The following is a 21,086-nucleotide window of genomic DNA, read 5'->3' on the forward strand; positions in this document are numbered from 1 at the left end:
ACAGAGGGCTGAGAACCAGGAATCTCAACATGGAAAAACTAGAGGATGAGCCTCAGTGAATATGCATGGGCCTGTCGCAAATGGAACTCTATTCCCTATATAGTGCACCACTTTTGACCAAGTCCCATACACTGTAAAAAAGGTGCTATCTAGAACCTAAATGGGTCCTTCGGCTGTCCCCATAGGAGAACCCTTTGAAGAACACTTGTAATTAGTAGGAAATACAGCTGCGGAAAATATTAAGAGACCACTGCAAAATTATCAGTTTCTCTGGTTTTACTATTTATAGATATGCGTTCGGGTAAAAATAACATTTTTGTTTTATTCTATAATATACTGACAACATTTCTCCCAAATTCCAAATAAAAATATTGTCATTTAGAGCATTTATTTGCAAAAAATGACAACTGGTCAAAATAACAAAAAAGATGCAGTGTTGTCAGACCTCGAATAATGCAAAAAAAATAAGTTCATGATCATTTTTAAACAACACAATAGTAATGTTTTAACTTAGGAAGAGTTCAGATATCAATATTTGGTGGAATAACCCTGATTTTCAATCACAGCTTTCATGCGTCTTGGCATGCTCTCCACAAGTCTTTCACATTGATGTTGGGTGACTTTATGCCACTCCTGGTGCAACAATTCAAGCAGCTCGGCTTTGTTTGATGGCTTGTGACCATCCATCTTCCTCTTGATCACATTCCAGAAGTTTTCAATGGGGTTCAGGTCTGGAGATTGGGCTGGCCATGACAGGGTCTTGATCTGGTGGTCCTCCATCCACACCTTGATTGACCTGGCTGTGTGGCATGGCACATTGTCCTGCTGGAAAAACCAATCCTCAGAGTTGGGGAACAATGTCAGAGCAAAAGGAAGCAAGTTTTCTTCCAGGACAACCTTGTACGTGGCTTGATTCATGTGTCCTTCACAAAGACAAATCTGCCCAATTCCAGCCTTGCTGAATCACCCTCAGATCATCACCGATCCTCCACCAAATTTCACAGTGGATGCGAGACACTGTGGCTTGTAGGCCTCTCCAGGTCTCCGTCTAACCATTAGACGACCAGGTGTTGGGCAAAGCTGAAAATTGGACTCATCAGAGAATATGACCTTACTCCAGTCCTCTACGGTCCAATCCTTATGGTCTTTTGCAAACCTCAGCCTGGCTCTTCTTTGCTTCTCATTGATGAAGGGCTTTTTTCTAGCTTTGCACGACTTCAGCCCTGCCCCTAGGAGCCTGTTTCGAACCGTCATCGCCGTGCACTTCACTCCAGCTGCCGTTTGCCATTCTTTTTGTAGGTCACTTGATGTCATCCTACGGTTGTTGAGTGACATTCGAATGAATTGGCGGTCATCCCGGTCAGTAGAGAGTCGTTTTCGCCCTCTGCCGGTCTGTAGCTTTGTTGTCCCCAATGTCTGCTGCTTGACCTTGTTCTTATGAACCGTCTTTGAAATGTTAAGGATGGAAGCAACCTGACGCTCACTGTATCCCTCTGCCAGTAAAGCCTGAATTGACTCCTCACTCAAAACATTCCTTTTCAACTCTTTTGGCATGGTCAATAGTTATTTTTTGATTAATATTACTTTTGAGGTACTATTAGCACTGTTTTTGCCATCCAGCTGGTCCTATTGCAAGAGGATAGTGATGACCACAGCAGTGGTTTTTATACTTTTCGTTAAATAAAATGTGGTTCATGTGATCACCTAATCAGTACCTAATTCAGTAGAATGAGAGGTGTGCCTGTGTTGGAATTCAACAGACACTGGAATGGAATGGCTGTCATACATGTAGAGATGCTGATTTAAGAAACATTTGCAGTGGTCTGTTAATTTTCTCCACAGCTGTAGGGTGCCATTTGGGACTCAACCCCATAAAAAAAAAAGGTAGTGAGTAAAAGACAGAAAGAGGCATATGATAGTATGGTGTTGACTGACAAGAATGTGGGGACAGTGGCGGCTCCTGAAAAAATTCTCAGGGGGGGGCAATTTTTCTGATGATTTAGGTGACCTACACACATTTAAAAAAAGATATGTCCAGCAACAACATGAAGACAGGGGCAGCATATAAGTCAATGCCAGAAGCATTTATTGACTGATCTCAAAAGTGTTGGCTTACAAAAGCAAAATAAGTTATCACAGTAAAAATAATCAAGGGTGTTCTTTCACATTCCTCAACACTGCATAAACAATATGCATTTCCATAAACAAATGAAATATCAGCTGAAAATACAGCATCTTGGTATTTGTTCAGATTGCAGGATCAACAAGAGCTTTTACCACATTTTTTGCCTCATGGTTGAATTGGAAATATGTGCACCTGAGCATAATTCACAACAAGCAAGCAGGAGCTTTTGATAGAGGCTACTGAAAACATTGATGCAAGTTATTGTTAATAAGAAATTTTTATAGACTTCCATATTCTGCCCTCTTGTATAGATTTGTGAAAATGAACAGTGATAGACATTTTGCCTGAAAACAGAATTTGAAAATAATTTCTAGAAAAGGTAAACACAGCTATCTGTATGGCTTTGTAAAAATGAACAACCATATTCTGGCCAATTGTATAGATTTGTAAATATGAACAACCATATTCTGGCCAATTGTATAGATTTGTAAAAGTGAACATGAACAGATTATTTTATTTTTTTTACTTTTTTTTAAATGAAAAATAACTATTTTAAACAACATCAACTGTGAACTGATTTGGGCGTGTGTGTGTTAAAGAGACAGACAGGGAGGGACAAAGAGAGAGAGAGGCTACATTACTTGTACTGAAACTGTTCTCTTCTCTCTTTCAATGCAGCAAAGCGGTCAATGACTTTCTCATTGAAATCAGGCATGCTGAGGACTAGTTCCCTCTCCATGGAAAGCATGGCCAGTGCATTCAGACGTTCCTGGCCCATTGAATTTCGCAGGAATGTCTTAACTCGTGTCAAAGTTGAGAAACATCTCTCAGCTTCAGCTGTTGTCATGGGAGTAGTTATGAGGATGTTCAACAGAGTCACAGTCTCAGAGAACGTCTCCTGGAGGTTGTAGCTCATGAGAACCTGGTACAGTGCCAGTGCACCACAGTTTGACTTTCTCGTCATCGGCAAAAAGACCGTTCAGTCTCTCCAAAAGCACACTGGCGATTGAGACTGAGGTTGATTCCGAGATGGGAAGGAACTCAAAAAAGCGCTCCTGCACTTTGTGGTTGCTATCTATGTACCTCAGCACAAGCACCAGCTGTGTCTGTGTAGAAACGTCCGTGGTCTCGTCAGCTTGGATAGCTACGAAGTTCGCCGACTTCACCTCCTCCACAATATGTTCCCTCATGACCGCTAGCATACACTCCAGTAGCTCGTTTTGAATGGTCTTTGATGTGAACTTCTTTCAAAGAGACAATCGAGTTGCACTGAACGCTAGCCATCTTGATAGTAGTACGTGAATTGATTGACGCTGCTACCCGCTCTTTTCTTAGTTACGTTCATGGTTATGTTACGTATGACGAAAGCGCGTAAGTGCAAGCCCTCAGAAACCCATAGAGATTGTATTGAAAGCTCTGATATTTGAAAAAAAAAGATTTTACATGAGAGTCTATGAGATACTTCTGGGGCGATTTTCAACCTGACTGAAATCGCCCCAAAAGGGGCGGGGCCATTTGAAGCACGACTTTAGCCTGATTGGACATTTAGTGGCAGATCAGACGTCTAGATTAGAACACTGATAACTACTGTTGCCGTGATATAATTGATTAGGAAAAAAATCCCTTCCTTTTCCCGTTTGGCAGTGCGTCGCCCATATCGCCCTAATGAACACACCGCCCCTGTGTGGGGATATTATTGAACAGAATGTAGGCTGCTTAACAGTCTATTTTTCTTATTTTTCACATAAACATAGTGTAATGTGGAGCGAGGGATGCACTGTGGCTCGAGCAGTAGGGGGTAAATGGATAAACATCCTCCTCTCGGGAAAATCATAATACCCCGCTAACGATTTTGTGTCAGGGCTGGTTGAGTGTTGGGCTTTGTGTTGTTGTTATTGTCTCTGTGTGACTCCCTGTGATCCTAATCCCCTGCAGGTTGGCTGTAAGGTGTTGCACTTCTTCCACATGTACATGCTGGGCTGTAACTACTTCTGGATGCTGTGTGAGGGGATCTACCTGCACACGCTCATTGTGGTGGCTGTGTTCGCCGAGGAACAGCACCTCCACTGGTACTACCTCCTGGGCTGGGGTGAGTCTCACTACCTGCCTTAACCACAGATCTAGGATCAGATTACTTTAAACCAACAACAACAAAAAACTCCAAATGGTATGCAATAAGGCTTTCTGTATTGGTTATAGCCAGCAATAAAAGGTTAGCAGTCAATTGAAAGATGAAAGGTCACAAAAACAAAAACTAATTTAGGCAAATCAAAAACTACTAAATGTCCTTCAAATCCGATGTCCCAAAAACTGTTAAATTCTTTCCACTAAAAGATAAATTATAAGAAGTGTAGGAGAGTCAATCAACAAAGGAAAAAACAATCTGATTATCTACATACTGACAAGATGCTGGACCGCTCATATGCTGTGTTCATAACCAAGTGAGAAGGTGGTATTTACCAACATTTTCGGCAATTAAATGCAACAAAAATAACATTATTTATAAAAAGCAATCTAATTAATATGTTTTTTTTAACACAAAAATGTGTTTACATGCATGATAGTTGTACTTTTAGTAGCTTGTGGCCATTAGCCAATCAGCGTTTCTGAATGAGTTCAAAGCCTGTGAATGCATCCAACTGGTATGTACGGCTTCACAACTGGTAATTACCACCTTCCCACTTGGTTATGAATGCAGCATAACAATGGGAATAAACGTCCACAAAGGCGGAAGGCAAGCGGGAGGAGGCGGGATCAGGCTGGAACATTCTAGCTCATAAGAAGGCACATACGCATGTGAACAGCAGCGACAACTCCGATATAAAATCGTTTTTCTCAAAGTTGCCAGAATGCCATGTGTGTCCACTTATGTCAGTACATTCGTAACAACCTAAACATTACGAAACTTCTATTTGATCAAATAAGCCTCACATTGTAAATTAGAAATGTCATTATTTGTTGACCAAAGTATTTTCTGCTTCTCGCTGTATTTTCGCCCGGACAGATTTTGGGGTGCATTTAGGCCTCTCACGTCACATCTTTCTCTCTGGATAAACTCACCTTCGTGATGATAGGAAGTCCATATGTGAGAGTAGTCCAGTAATTCCCTTTCTCCAGGCAGATAACCCAAAGGAACAGGTTTCTACCACAGGGGGCCAGTGGCACCTTAATTTGGTTAATTGGTTTCCATGTGTTTGATAAAGTACCATTCCATTCACTTCATTCCAGCTATTATGATAAGCCGTCCTCCCCTCAGCAGCCTCCTGTGGTTCCTACAGCACACACTATTTTAAATGTCATTCATTGTTCCTCAAACAACGGCCATTTCCCTCTCCTCTTTCTACTCACATGACCCCATACTTAAAGTGACAGGTGTCATTTTTAACCATCAAGAGACATTAAATGTAATGATGCAGTCGTTTAGCCAGAATGTTTTTATTCAACGGATAAATCAGAGGTAGGCTATTCACCTTTATGTTGACCTCGCTAGAACTGAACCAATAACTTTGACAGTACACCTTGCCCATCTGTTTTTGGGTCACATAAAAGAACATTGTAAACAGCTCCCACCATCGCTGAACCACACATAGATCAACTTGTGTGTCACACAACAGAACGGGACACAATCTGTGTCGGGACACAGGATCAGAGACAACCCTGAGGTCACTGTTAACCGCAACACTCCCCGTGTGTCGACCCCGCCACACCCTGCATTAGATTGACAGCTTTATTATTATGAGTGACGTGTTATATTATGAGCCCTGGCCATCCGATAAGTGGTACAATATAACTGTGAATGGTCAGCCATTATTAAAGATGCCACGATATAACCTTGGGGCAGTAGCTACAGTATCATACACACAGCCACCCAAAGGGATGGAGGGATGGATGGAGAGAGGGCGGGAGGGAGGGGTGGATAAGAGAGAGGGATGGAGGGATGGATGGAGAGAGGGCGGGAGGGGAGGGGTGGATGGAGAGAGGGATGGAGGGATGGATGGAGAGAGGGCGGGAGGGAGGGTGGATAAGAGAGAGGGATGGAGGGATGGATGGAGAGAGGGCGGGAGGGAGGGGTGGATAAGAGAGAGGGATGGAGGGATGGATGGAGAGAGGGCGGGAGGGAGGGGTGGATGGAGAGAGGGATGGAGGGATGGATGGAGAGAGGGCGGGAGGGAGGGTGGATAAGAGAGAGGGATGGAGGGATGGATGGAGAGAGAGGGCGGGAGGGAGGGGTGGATAGGAGAGAGGGATGGAGGGATGGATGGAGAGAGGGCGGGAGGGAGGGGTGGATAAGAGAGAGGGATGGAGGGATGGATGGAGAGAGGGCGGGAGGGAGGGGGGGATGGAGAGAGGGATGGAGGGATGGATGGAGAGAGGGTGGGAGGGAGGGGTGGATAAGAGAGAGGGATGGAGGGATGGATGGATGGAGAGAGGGCGGGAGGGAGGGGTGGATAAGAGAGAGGGATGGAGGGATGGATGGAGAGAGGGGCGGGAGGGAGGGGTGGATGGAGAGAGGGATGGAGGGATGGATGGATGGAGAGAGGGCGGGAGGAAGGGGGTGGATAAGAGAGAGGGATGGAGGGATGGATGGAGAGAGGGCGGGAGGGAGGGGTGGATAAGAGAGAGGGATGGAGGGATGGATGGATGGAGAGAGGGCGGGAGGGAGGGGTGGATGGAGAGAGGGCGGGAGAGAGGGGTGGATAAGAGAGAGGGATGGAGGGATGGATGGAGAGAGGGCGGGAGGGAGGGAGGGGTGGATGGAGAGAGGGCGGGAGGGAGGGGTGGATAAGAGAGAGGGATGGAGGGATGGAGGACCTTGATAAATGACTTCCAAATGGACCCGCAGTTCGGAATCATCTGTTTCATCTGTTTATGGCCCAGCAAATGAGAACCCCAATAAATACTGGCATGGTTGTGTTGTTTATAGGGAAAGGATTTAACCAGACTCGGTAAGTAGAGGAAATGGCTCCGTGTGGGGTTGTTCTTGCTCAGCTTGTAGCAGACAACATGATGCTATAAGCTTGTTTTGACTTTAGAAAGAGCTTCCATTGGCTATTTGGTTAACTGTCTATTCTGTCAGGTATCTTCACTTTAAATTACATGATCATGCTTAACAGCCTTAAAGGGATAGTTTAAAGGGATATCCACTTACCTTGGCTGTGTTTATGCTAATTTCTATTTTAAGTGAACTTCCCCTTTAACTTCTTCTAAACAGGCTACAGTACAGTAGATATACAATAAGTTACGCTTATAACTGAGGAATTACACACTAATTACTGTAGTAAAAACATTATAACTGTTTACGTTATAATAAACACAACATAATTAATTCATGAATTGATTAATTAACGTTTTGCAGATGTCCTTACAGTGTCTGTCTTCTTGTTTCCAGGGTTTCCCTTAGTGCCTGCATCCATTCACGCTGTAGCGAGGAAGAAGTATTTTGATGACAAGTGAGTAATGGTCCTCTGCAGTAGTATTGTAAATAAGCTGAGCAGCTGTGTGGTCGGCTGCAGTACACAGATCTAAAAAGAGAAGAAGAATACTTTATTGTCTGTTTGTAGAGAGGGACTTGTTTGACGGCGGATGTTTCTCCTTCCTGTAGCTGCTGGATGAGTGTGGAGACCCATCTGCTCTACGTGGTCCACGGTCCCATCATGGCAGCGCTGCTCGTAAGTCACACCCTACTCAATTTAAATTCCTAAAGTGGACACATAGACTAGACGTAACATAGCAAATGTAAATCCGGGACACGCAAATTAGTATGATATGTTACATTTGGTATGGTTACATAAGACAGAAAGTTACTTAATGCGAACATATAGCAACTCAAAGGTTGCACTTACGAATCTCATCACGGACAACTTTAGCAAATTAGCAACTTTGCAACTATAATAGTCAAAAATATAAACGCAACATGCAACAATTTCAAAGATTTTACTGAGTTACAGTTCACATAAGGAAATCAGTCAATTGAAATAAATTCATTAGACCTTAATCTATGGATTTCACATGACTGGACAGGGGTGCAGCCTTGGGTGGGCCTGGGAGGGCATAAGCCCACCCACTTGGAAGCCAGGCCCACCCACTGGGGAGCCAGGCCCAGCCAATCAGAATGAGTTTTTCCCCACAAAAGGGCTTTATTACAGACAGAAATACTCCTCAGCATCACTCCCACCCCCCCTCAGACGATCCCGCATGTGAAGAAGGCGGATGTGGAGGTCCTGGGCCGGCGTGGTTACACGTGGTCTGCGGTTGTGAGGCCAGTTGGACGTACTGACAAATTCTCTAAAACAACGTTGGAGGCAGCTTATGGTAGAGACATGTACATTAAATTCTCTGGCAACAGCTCTGGTGGACATTCCTGCAGTCAGCAAGCCAATTGCATGCTCCCTCAAGACTTGAGACATCTGTGGCATTGTGTTGTGTATCAAAACTGCACATTTTAAAGTGGCCTTTTACTGTTTAATCAGCTTCTTGATATGCCACACCTGTCAGGTGGAGGGATTTTCTTGGCAAAGTATAAATGCTCACTAACAGGGATGTAAACAAATGTGTGCACAACATTTGAGAGAAATAAGCTTTTTGTGCTTATGGAACATTTCTGGGATTTTTTATTTCAGCTCATGAAACTTGGGACCAACACCTAACATGTTGCGTTTATATTTTTGTTCAGTGTACTTACTACTTTTGATCTACTTTGCAACTACTTAGCATGTTAGCTAACACTTCCCCCAAACCTAACCCTAACCTTAACCCTTTAACCTAACTCCTAACCTTAACCCTAACCTTAACCCCTGACCCCTAACCCTAACCCCTAGCCTAGCTAACTTTAGCCACCTAGCTAACATTGGCGTTAGCCATCTAGCCACCTAGCTAACTTTAGCCACAACAACTTGGAATTCGTAACATACAGTACCAGTCAAAACCTTGGACACAACTACTAATTCCAGGGTTTTCCTTTATTTTTAAAATGTTCTACATTGTAGAATAATAGTGAAGACATCAAAACTATGAAATAACACATATGGAATCATGTAGTAACCCAAAAAGTGTTAAACAAATCAAAATATATTCTTCAAATAGCTACCCTTTGCCTTGATGACAGCTTTGCACACTCTTGGCATTCTCTCAACCAGCTTTACCTGGAATGCTTTTCCAACAGTCTTGTAGGAGTTCCCACATATGCTGAGCACTTGTTGGCTGCTTTTCCTTTACTCTGCGGTCCGACTCATCCCAAACCATCTCAATTGGGTTGAGGTCGGGGGATTGTGGAGGCCAGGTCATCTGATGCAGCACTCCATCACTCTCCTTCTTGGTAAAATAGCCCTTACACAGCCTGGAGGTGTGATGGGTCATTGTCCTGTTGAAAAACAAATCATAGTCCCACTAAGCCCAAACCAGATGGGATGGCGTATCGCAGCAGAATGCTGTGGTAGACATGCTGGTTAAGTGTGCCTTGAATTCTAAATAAATCACAGATAGTGTCACCAGCAAAGCACCCCCACACCATAACACCTCCTCCTCCATGCTTTACGGTGGGAACTACACATGCGGAGATCATCCGTTCACCCACACCGCGTCTCACAAAGACACGGCGGTTGTAACCAAAAATCTCTAATTTGGACTCCAGACCAAAGGTCAAATTTCCACCGGTCTAATGTCCATTGCTCGTGTTTCTTGGCCCAAGCAGGTCTCTTCTTCTTATTGGTGTTCTTTAGTAGTGGTTTCTTTGCAGCAATTCGACCATGAAGGGCTGATTCACACAGTCCCCTCTAAACAGTTGATGTTGAGATGTATCTGTTACTTGAACTCTGTGAAGCATTTATTTGGGCTGCAATTTCTGAGGCTGGTAACTCTAATGAACTTATCCTCTGCAGCAGAGGTAACTCTGGGTCTTCCATTCCAGTGGTGGTCCTCATGAGATTGGGTGAATGCACCAATTTGTAAGTCGCTCTGGATAAGAGCGTCTGCTAAATGACGTAAATGTGCCCTTGAGCAAGGCACTTAACCCTAATTGCTCCTGTAAGTCGCTCTGGATAAGAGCGTCTGCTAAATGACTAAAATGTAAATGTAAATCATGACAGCCAGTTTCATCATAGCGCTTGATGGTTTTTGCAACTGCACTTGAAGAAACTTTAAAAGTTCTTGACATTTTCCGGACTGACTGACCTTCATGTCTTAAAGTAATGATGGACTGTCATTTCTCTTTGCTTATTTGAGCTGTTCTTGCCATAATATGGACTTGGTATTTTACCCCCCCTACCTTGTCACAACACAACTGATTGGCTCAAACGCATTAAGAAGGACAGAAATTCCACAAATTAACTTTTAAGAAGGAACACCAGTTAATTTTAATGCATTCCAGGTGATTATCTCATGAAGCTGGTTGAGAGAATGCCAAGAGTGTGCAAAGCTGTCATCAAGGCAAAGGGTGGCTATTTGAAGAATCTCAATATAAAATATATTTTGATTTGTTTAACACTTTTTTGGTTACTACATGATTCCATATGTGTTATTTCATAGTTTTGATGTCTTCACTATTATACTACAATGTAAAAAATAGTAAAAATAAAGAAAAACCCTGGAATTAGTAGGTGTGTCCAAACCTTTGACTGGTAGTGGACATACAGGTTGGAGCAGGGGGCTGCCATACTAGGCGCACGTGGAGCAGTTGTTGTGGGAGGTTAAGTGCCTTGCTAAAGAGCAGAATGGCAGGAAATGGCATCTAGGATTCGATACCAGCAACCCTCCGGTTTGCCTGCTCACTTCCCGCCAGATTTCTCCCGTCAGACTCGGGATTCAAACTGGCAACCCTCCTTGTTGCTGGCTCACCTCTCCAACCGCTAGGCTACCTGCCTCCTGCATATATACATATGGTTCATGGATTTTCTGCTAGATCAAAACTTAATAGGTAGCTGTTATTGGAGCTATAATCCTGTATTGTTATACTGTTGAATGTGCAACACTTCAATCAAAGCAAATGGTTTTTTATGCTGGTGCTAAGACTTCCATTGTTCAGGCAAAATCATTATAATCAGATTAGATTTCAGCTCTTTCAGACACTGCAACCATTTTCAGCCATTTATAAAATCCCTTCTTTCTCTTTTTTCCCAGGTGAATCTGTTCTTCTTGCTGAACATCGTGAGGGTGCTGGTTACCAAGCTGAGGGACACCCACCGGGCAGAGTCTAACATGTACATGAAGGCAGTGAGAGCTACCCTGATCCTGGTCCCTCTCCTGGGCATCCAGTTTGTAATCTTCCCCTGGAGGCCAGAGAACCGCCTGGCAGGGGAGGTTTACGACTACATCATGCATATATTAATGCATTACCAGGTAATGACTACATCATGCATATATTACCAGGTAATGACTACATCATGCATATACAGTATTACCAGGTAATGCTACTGATCGCTATGACTACATCATGCATATATTACCAGGTATGACTAGATCATGCATATATTACCAGGTAATGACTACATTATGCATATATTAACACATTACCAGGTAATGCTACTGATCTCTATGACTACATCATGCATATATTACCAGATATGACTAGATCATGGATATATTACCAGGTAATGACTACATCATGCATATATTAACACATTACCAGGTAATGCTACTGATCTCTATGACTACATCATGCATATATTACCAGATATGACTAGATCATGGATATATTACCAGGTAATGACTACATCATGCATATATTAACACATTACCAGGTAATGCTACTGATTGCTATGACTACATCATGCAACTGAGTGTATGCCAGCAGCACAGTCCTTGCCAAAGCTCTGATCTGACATATGGTAATATTAGCGAGAGTATCTGATGTTTGTTTGTTTGTTTTGCTTTTCCTCCAGGGATTACTAGTGGCAACGATATTTTGCTTTTTCAATGGCGAGGTAAGCATTACTGTGCTAGCACAACTTTTCAACAAAACACAAGGGATATTTTTCTTCCCTTCCCATTCAGTTCAACTCTTGGATAATTTGTTTGTTGAGGTACAGTAGACAGTATACAGTAACAGTTTACGCTTGAACCTCTGAAGAACCCTTACCCTTTGTTAAAGTACAGTTTTAATTGAACCTCTGAAGAACCCTTACCCTTTGTTAAAGTACAGTTTTAATTTAACCTTGAAGAACCCTTACCCTTTGGTAAAGTACAGTTTACGCTTGAACCTCTGAAGAACCCTTACCCTTTGGTAAAGTACAGTTTTAATTGAACCTCTGAAGAACCCTTACCCTTTGGTAAAGTACAGTTTTAATTGAACCTCTGAAGAACCCTTACCCTTTGTTAAAGTACAGTTTTAATTGAACCTCTGAAGAACCCTTACCCTTTGGTAAAGTACAGTTTTAATTTAACCTTGAAGAACCCTTACCCTTGGGTAAAGTACAGTTTTAATTGAACCTCTGAAGAACCCTTACCCTTTGTTAAAGTACAGTTTTAATTGGCCATGTTGAGGGGATGACAAGTCAGATACCAATGAAACAGCTCATCGCTGCCTGGTGGCGTTTCACCTGACACGACTCGTCTGTCCCGTCACGCACACCATTTCACTGAGCGTTTCCAGGTCAACAGGCGGCCATCTTGTGCACCTGATAACACATTGATGAGTGGCCCGTGGTGATAGAGTTATCCCTAATGAGTGGGAGGGAGCGTCTCTGCTGCTGACTCCTGTACAGCAGCAAGGACAACAGCAGTAAGGCCATCTCAGATGAAGAGGAAAGAAGACAGACACTTGAACCTCTCCGGGGCGAATCACCCACCCTGTCTGTCTTTCTGACTGTCGCCCACTCAGCTCAGCCTGCAGCTGTTTGCTGTCAAGATTCACCTGCATGAACTTTACCTTTTGAATTTTGAAAGGACATTGCTGTTTTTTTTTTTTAAGAGACTGTGTAGACTTGTTTTGAAGTCATATTGAAGATGATGTCATCTAGAACGCCAGAGGTTTAAACCCATGCCCACCCACCCAGTCAGTTAATGTCATACATTGAGAGAACGCATTTGATAGGTCAGGGTTTGCGTACTACTTGGCCAGTCAGAGACAAGAATAGGCTGACTGAGCATTTTCTTCGCTTGAGAAACTAGAAAACAAAAGCAATGCGCAGACCAAGAAAAACTGAGACCTAATTTGAATACTCAGCATGAGGTGGTATCTGGCACTGACAAAAACACAGTGAATTAACACAGCGTTCGTTCATTATCAGGCGCAGTGTTAAATCATGTTTTATACATTGGGAATTATTTCTGGGCCGGGAAAACAAGCCAATCGTTAGCTCATGCATGAGCAACCAGACCTCATCAGCGTCACTCCATCGGCTCCCGTAAACAAGTTCGACGTGTTGGAAGAACAGATTCAGTTTCGGGGGGGATAAAAGGCGCATTGACACAAAGTAATTGTTTTTTCGGTTGGGGAATGTTTGTTTGCTTTGCCGCATAATGGTTCGTACTGTCTCTGGGACATTCGTTTTTGGGGCTGAGTTCATTCCCCGATTTGATTCTGTGGCCAAACTGCATAGACCTAGTGTGCATTCCAAATGACACCCTATTCCCTATATTCCCTACGGGCACCCTTTTCCCTAAGGGCCCTGGTAGTGCACTACAGTATATATGGGAATAGGGTGCCATTTGAGACTCAGCCCTAACTACACAGTCTGTTGAATAGCTCTTGTCAAGTTAAGCCAATGGGAAAAAAGTAGTACTTATTTTTATGTTTTCTAGGTTACGTCTGAAATGGCACCCTATTCCCTATATAGTGCACTACTTTGGACCAGAGTACAATTAGTTGATAAAAAAGGAAAGAGAAACCCTGTGCACAGCAGTGTGTCTAGGTCCAGCTGCTGGTTTTGGCAGGAACAACGAGTATTACAAAACAAGAGTAAAAACAGGACACTGAAGAAAGAAATGCGATCGGTCGCCTGTCTTTTTTCATTGTGCGTTTCTTTCTTGTTTTTGAATGCTAGTTGTTGATATGCTCTGCATTAGATAATGGGAGAGTGTAGTGTGTCCTGTCCTCATTTTCCCTCAGTAATTAGTGTGCCGTTGTTCAGGAATTAGACATTCCTTGTTCTGCCTCAGCCCGTTCTTCTGAGTTAACTATTGGCTCTATTCATTCTATATCGCGGAAGTTAAGCGTTACAGCATGATTGACATTTAAAGGCAATGTTCCCTCAATAGCGGAGATTGCATTCACTATAAACGCTGCATATGTCGGCTCAATCGGAAATTACCGTTACATACTTTATGGCACAATCTGTAACTCTTCAGCGATACAGATTATAATAACAATAATTATTGAATAGAGACCTATGTCACACACTGCTTTGATTAACATTTTTAGACTGCACACGTTTCATGCAGTATAACGTTATCAAACAAGATAACGCTCCTTAATCAGATCGGTGCTGTGCTCAAGAAGTTGATAGTCTCATAATGTAAAATGTACAAACTTAGTTGGTGATTTTCAAAAGAGTAACAGCAGATAAACTAGCCTAAATGGACACTTATGTTCACGTGTCTCTTTTGAAAAGTGCCTAACTGTTGCATAAATGCCTCAAGCTACTCTACCTGCACTAAACTCAGTGAGGAAGGAAGGTATTACCCTTCAAGTAATCACAGGAAATGGGAGCCTAGATTGTGATTCAATTCGGTTCTTGCCAAATTCATGTCTACAAACTTCCATTAACATTTATCAAATCAATCCACATTTCCTGAGCTGTCACATTAAATTGAGTTAATGATCAAGCATATTAAATTGAGTTAATGATCATGCATATTGATGAAAGTGTGTGGTTAGGCACTAAAATGTAGCCTAATTCTCATACACTCACATGCACACACACATTATTTTTGTATTTTTTTGTGTGTGATTACTGATAAATTAATTTATACATTTATAATTAGTAGGTTTTGTTATCTGTATTAATACACTTTTTTATTTATTTTTTACTTATATATGAACAGTCGTGGTCAAAAGTTTGGGAATGACACAAGTATTGGTCTTCACAAAGTTCGCTGCTTCAGTGTTATGAGATATTTTTGTCAGATGTTACTATGGTATACTGAAGTATAATTACAAGCGTTCCATAAGTGTCAAAGGCTTTTATTGACAATTACATTCAGTTTATGCAAAGAGTCAAAATTTGCAGTGTTGACCCTTCTTTTTCAAGACCTCTGCAATCCGCCCTGGCATGCTGTCAATTAACTTCTGGGCCACATCCTAACTGATGGCAACCCATTCTTGCATAATCAATGCTTGGAGCTTGTCCGAATTTGTGGGTTTTTGTTTGTCCACCCGCCTCTTGAGGATCGACCACAAATTCTCAATGGGATTAAGGTCTGGGGAGTTATCTGGCCATGGACCCAAAATGTTGATGTTTTGTTCCCCGAGCCACTTAGTTATCACTTTTGCCTTATGGCAAGGTGCTCCATCATGCTGGAAAAGGCATTGGTCATCACCAAACTGTTCTTGGATGGTTGGGAGAAGTTGCTCTTGGAGGATGTGTTGGTACCATTCTTTATTCATGGATGTGTTCTTAGGCAAAATTGTGAGTGAGCCCACTCCCTTGGCTGAGAAGCAACCCCACACATGAATGGTCTCAGGATGCTTTACTGTTGGCATGATACAGGACTGATGGTAGCGCTCACCTTGTCTTCTCCGGACAAGGTGTTTTCCGGATGCCCCAAACAATTGGAAAGGGGATTCATCAGAGAAAATGACTTTACCCCAGTCCTCAGCAGTCCAATCCCTGTACCTTTTGCAGAATATCAGTCTGTCCCTGATGTTTTTCCTGAAGAGAAGTGGCTTCTTTGCTGCCCTTCTTGACACCAGGCCATCCTCCAAAACTCTTTGCCTCACTGTGCGTGCAGATGCACTCACACCTGCCTGCTGCCATTCCTGAGCAAGCTCTGTACTGGTGGTGCCCTGATCCCGCAGCTGAATCAACTTTAGGAGACGGTCCTGGCGCTTGCTGGACTTTCTTGGGCGCCCTGACGCCTTCTTCACAACAATTGAACCTCTCTCCTTGAAGTTCTTGATGATCCAAAAAATGGTTGATTTAGGTGCAATCTTACTAGCAGCAATATCCTTGCCTGTGAAGCCCTTTTTGTGCAAAGCAATGATGACGGCACATGTTTCCTTGCAGGTAACCATGGTTAACAGAGGAATAACAATGATTTCAAGCACCACCCTCCTTTTAAAGCTTCCAGTCTGTTATTCTAACTCAATCAGCATGACAGAGTGATCTCCAGCCTTGTCCTTGTCAACACTCTCACCTGTGTTAACGAGAGAATCACTGACATGATCGCAGCTGGTCCTTTTGTGGCAGGGCTGAAATGCAGTGGAAAAGTTTTTTGGGGATTAAGTTCATTTTCATTGCAAAGAGGGACTTTGCAATTAATTGCAATTCATCTGATCACTCTTCATGACATTCTGGAGTATATGCAAATTGCCATCATCAAAACTGAGGCAGCAGACTTTGTGAAAATTAGTATTTGTGTCATTCTCAAAACTTTTGACCACGACTCTACAGTTATTAAAACTAGTTTTTCAACCACTCCACAAATGTCTTGTTAACAAACTATAGTTTTGGCAAGTCGGTTAGGACATCTACTTTGTGCATGACACAAGTAATTTTTCCAACGATTGTTTACAGACAGATTAGTTCACATCAGAAGTTTACATACACTAACTGTGCCTTTAAACCACTTGGAAAATTCCAGAAAATTATGTCATGGCTTTAGAAGCTTCTGATAGGTTAATTGACATAATTTGAGTCAATTGGAGGTGTACCTGTGGATGTATTTCAAGGCCTACCTTCAAACTCAGTGCCTCTTTGCTTGACATCATGGGAAAATCAAAAGAAATCAGACAAGACCTCAGAAAAAAAATTGTAGACCTCCACATGTCTGGTTCATCCTTGGAAGCAATTTCCAAACGCCTGAAGGTACCACGTTCATCTGTACAAACAATAGTACGCATGTATAAACACCATGGGACCACGCAGCCGTCATACCGCTCAGGAAGGAGACGCATTCTGTCTCCTAGAGATGAACGTACTTTGGTGCGAAAAGTGCAAATCAATCCCAGAAGATGCTGAAGGAAACAGGTACAAAAATATCTATATCCACAGTAAAACGAGTCCTATATCGACATAACCTGAAAGGCCGCTCAGCTACGGTTTGCAACTGCACATGGGGACAAAGATCGTACTTTTTGGAGAAATGTCCTCTGGTCTGATGAAACAAAAATAGAACTGTTTGGCAATAATGACCATCGTTATGTTTGAAGGAAAAGGGGGGCGGCTTGCAAGCCGAAGAACACCATCCCAACCGTGAAGCACGGGGGTGGCAGCATCATGCTGTGGGGGTGCTTTGCTGCAGGAGGGACTGGTGCACTTCACAAAATAGATGGCATCATGAGGAAGGAAAATTATGTGGATATATTGAAGCAACATCTCAAGACATCAGTCAGGAAGTTAAAGCTTGGTTGCAAATGGGTCTTCCAAATAGACAATGACCCCAAGCAGACTTCCAAAGTTGTGGCAAAATGGCTTAAGGACAACAAAGTCAAGGTATTGGAGTGGCCATCACAAAGCCCTGACCACAATCCTATAGAAAATGTGTGGGCAGAACTGAAAAAGCGTGTGCGAGCAAGGAGGCCTACAAACCTGACTCAGTTATACCAGCTCTGTCAGGAGGATTGGGCCAAAATTCACCCAACTTATTGTGGGAAGCTTGTGGAAGGCTACCTGAAACGTTTGACCCAAGTTAAACAATTTAAAGGCAATGCTACCAAATATTAATTGAGTGTATGTAAACTTCTGACCCACTGGGAATGTGATGAAATAAATCAAATCATTCTCTCTACTATTAAATAAAGTGGTGATCCTAACTGACCTAAGACAGGGAATTTTTACTCGGATTAAATGTCAGGAATTGTGAAAAACGGAGTTTAAATGTATTTGGCTAAGGTGTATGTAAACTTCAGACTTCAACTGTAGATTTGTGGTGTGGTTTTCGTATAAGCCCTTGGGCTTCCAACCACAACTGCACGCCCATTTTTTATTTGATTTGTTTATATCTGTATTGTTGTCTATCACTTGTTTTCTTAGGTGCAAAAAAATATATATAAAAAAAAGAGTTTGTGTGATGAGCGTGAGGTACAAACAGGCTATGTGTATTTGTTCTTTGCACCTGTCTCTGCCTAACAAGTCTATTACTCTCTGGATGTCTGTAGAACCCTGATGAAGGCAACAGCTGAAATGCATTGATTTAATAATAAAGAAGCTTTTATGGAATGTACTTCCATTGTCCTCCAAGAGTGGCTAAAGATGGTTGTACCCCCTCTCTCTCTGTGAGTGTGAGTGTGTATGGGTGTTTATGCATTTTGCATGTGTACTCACCCATTAGAGAAAACAGTTGATAATCTGAATGTGCCTTTTTCTCAGGTGCAGGCGGCTCTGAAGAGACAGTGGATTCAGTACAAGGCCCAGTGGGGTCAGAGACGGCGGGACCACTGCTCCATGCGCTCTACCTCCTACACCGCCACTTCCATCACTGAGGTGCCCGCCTTCATGTACCACCACGACTGCAACAGCGAACACTTAAACGGCAGACACACCTCTGAGGACTCTGAGCTGGTGGCTCTTAAGACAGGGGAGACGTACGCCTGACAAGCGGGAGGCAGTCTGAGTGTCGGAGGAGAGAAGAGTTAGTAGAGGAACCAAGATGGAGATGTTTCTCTACTATCCCGCCGCAGTTCCACATTTCAGAGACAGAATGGGTGGGTTCAGCCCCAGACTGTGAAGGACAAGACAGTGTGTGTCTGGACAGTGATACAGTGATATCTCTCCCATGAGTTGGCCAATGATGGCTGATGCTTCATTTACATGACTTTGCTGCTGCTATGGCTGCTTATTAAAGACACTAAGATATACAGTACAAGAAACGGGAGCCGCGTTTGAAATGTGGCACGTCCTAAAGCTGCTATCTGTGGGACTCTTCCCACACATTATGGGAATGTTGAGGATGATGGTGATGATTATAATGATGTTGATGATTATAATGATGATGAATAGGAGGAGGATTATAATGATTATAATAATGATGATGATAATGATGATGATGATGTTGATGGTGAAGGTGATGATGATGATGATGATGATGAAACTGTATTGTTGCTTTGCCTATACCAAAGGGTGTGTGGGGTGGGCTGCCAGTACGAGAGGCATGCTCTGTGTGAACTGAATCCAACACTGAAGAGATCCCCTGAAGGTCACATACTGACGGACAGCACAGTGCATGTGTATGTGTGTGTGTCCGTGGCGACACAAGAGGTCAAAGGTTTAAAAGGCTCCCTGTGCCTAAGCTCTGGAATCCTGTACATAATGGTTCACCAGTTTCACTTTAAAAGTGTCAAAGTGTGTTTTAGAGGATTTTATTTTTCGGACGAAATGTTTTTGTTCTTGCCAACGACTTGTTCTTTAAATACCTGCCATCTGTCCCGTGAAGCTAGCGAGCTCCTCCAGCCTGCTTTACTGTTAGTACAGCTGCTGACTGTGCTTGTGTTGTTTCAGTCACAAGGACTGGATTTAAAGAGTGCAGAAGATACAGAATGGCTTGAAATGGGCTCAAAAGAGAAAGAGTAAAAAGGGTTGATTAACTTAGTATAAAAATAAAGACAGACTGAAGGTAACGTGTTTAAGAGCCACGTGTTTAGCAGACACATGTTTGAGTACCACCTGGCTCTTGAGACTATTTTCAGTGAAATAGTCTGTATATCGTTTGCCGTGTCCATTTGCCAAAAGGTCTAATGTGAAGCTTGTATGATTCCACAATAATCATAATTTTTTGTTTTGTGCTTAAATTAAATCCATTCCAATATGTTCAAATTATTTTCTATATGTCATATCAGTTATAAATAGAGATGACAGGGAATGAGGAGGGAGAAGCACAAGCATTTCGCTACACTCGCAATAACATCTGCTAACCATGTGTATGTGACCAATACATTTGATTTGATTTGTGAAGAGGAGAGGAGAAAACATGGTTACCTGCATAGTATTCATACATCAATAATAATAATATAAACAATAACAATATACACTTTTTAAAAGAAAAGTCTTGACAATCTAGGCCTAGGAAGATGTTTCAAGGTAGAACCCTCATTTCCCCAGGCAATTATCTAAATCGAAAACATAATTACATTGAAGTAGCATCCTTCTATTGTACAGAATCTGTCAAATGTGAAGAAAATCGTTCTATTTGAGGGCTATTTCAAAGATTCTGTTGACATTTATCTTGTGGTGAATACATGCATCTAATATATCATGCTCTTAGATCCTAAATGAAAGTCTTTGAGGCATTTCAGTCAGGGGTCAATTCAATCCGTAGCGCAGAATATCTGAATTGAGCGTAGTGAGGAATGCCTTGCTCTTAGCCAATCTGCTAGCACAGGCTAATTTCTAGGAGTGTGATTTTGGTTTTATGTCACAAAGGCTGTCCTAAGGAGTCAGGAATAGAAACAGTGAGGTTATAGCTCTTATTTACCTTCTGTTTCTCAGAAATCCTAATCTCCACCTAATCTCAAATGTATTCCTTTGTAGGTTGCGCAACCATAACAGATTCCTAAATTAGACACATGGAAAACCAATCTAAATCATTGAAATTGAACGTAATCGCTTAGCACACTGCTTTGTATTGAGTTAAGATGTGTGTGAGTGTTTATCAGTGTGTAAAATAGAGATAGTGATCCATGAGCCTTGAGGCCTTCTGATGTTTAGATTATTCCCATCTTCACATTAATGGTGTTTAAAGATAGCCATCTGCTAGGATTTAACTCCAGGGGACATTCAGAAACAAAGAACAGCTCTGGAGCAGCCCTGATCTGGATATAGTGTACACTCTTAGAAAAAAAAAAGAGTTCCAAAGGGTTCTACTGCTGTCC

At 42.4% G+C, this 21,086-nt stretch overlaps 1 protein-coding gene across 1 annotated transcript in view; it reads left to right on the plus strand.

Annotated features, from left to right (window-relative positions):
- The window catches only part of calcr (calcitonin receptor), an 89,536-nt gene extending 70,318 nt beyond the window's left edge, over positions 1–19,218 (plus strand). The window contains exons 11-16 of the mRNA XM_041885008.1: positions 4,061–4,214; positions 7,515–7,575; positions 7,728–7,794; positions 11,240–11,458; positions 12,001–12,042; positions 18,589–19,218. Of these exons, the coding sequence (XP_041740942.1) occupies positions 4,061–4,214; positions 7,515–7,575; positions 7,728–7,794; positions 11,240–11,458; positions 12,001–12,042; positions 18,589–18,813 (768 nt within the window). The 3' untranslated portion in view covers positions 18,814–19,218. The remainder of the gene's footprint in view (positions 1–4,060; positions 4,215–7,514; positions 7,576–7,727; positions 7,795–11,239; positions 11,459–12,000; positions 12,043–18,588) is intronic.
- The last annotated feature ends 1,868 nt before the right edge of the window (positions 19,219–21,086 follow it).

This window comes from Coregonus clupeaformis, chromosome 8 (genome assembly GCF_020615455.1).
Source record: "Coregonus clupeaformis isolate EN_2021a chromosome 8, ASM2061545v1, whole genome shotgun sequence".
In the NCBI taxonomy this organism is placed as follows: Eukaryota; Metazoa; Chordata; class Actinopteri; order Salmoniformes; family Salmonidae; genus Coregonus; species Coregonus clupeaformis.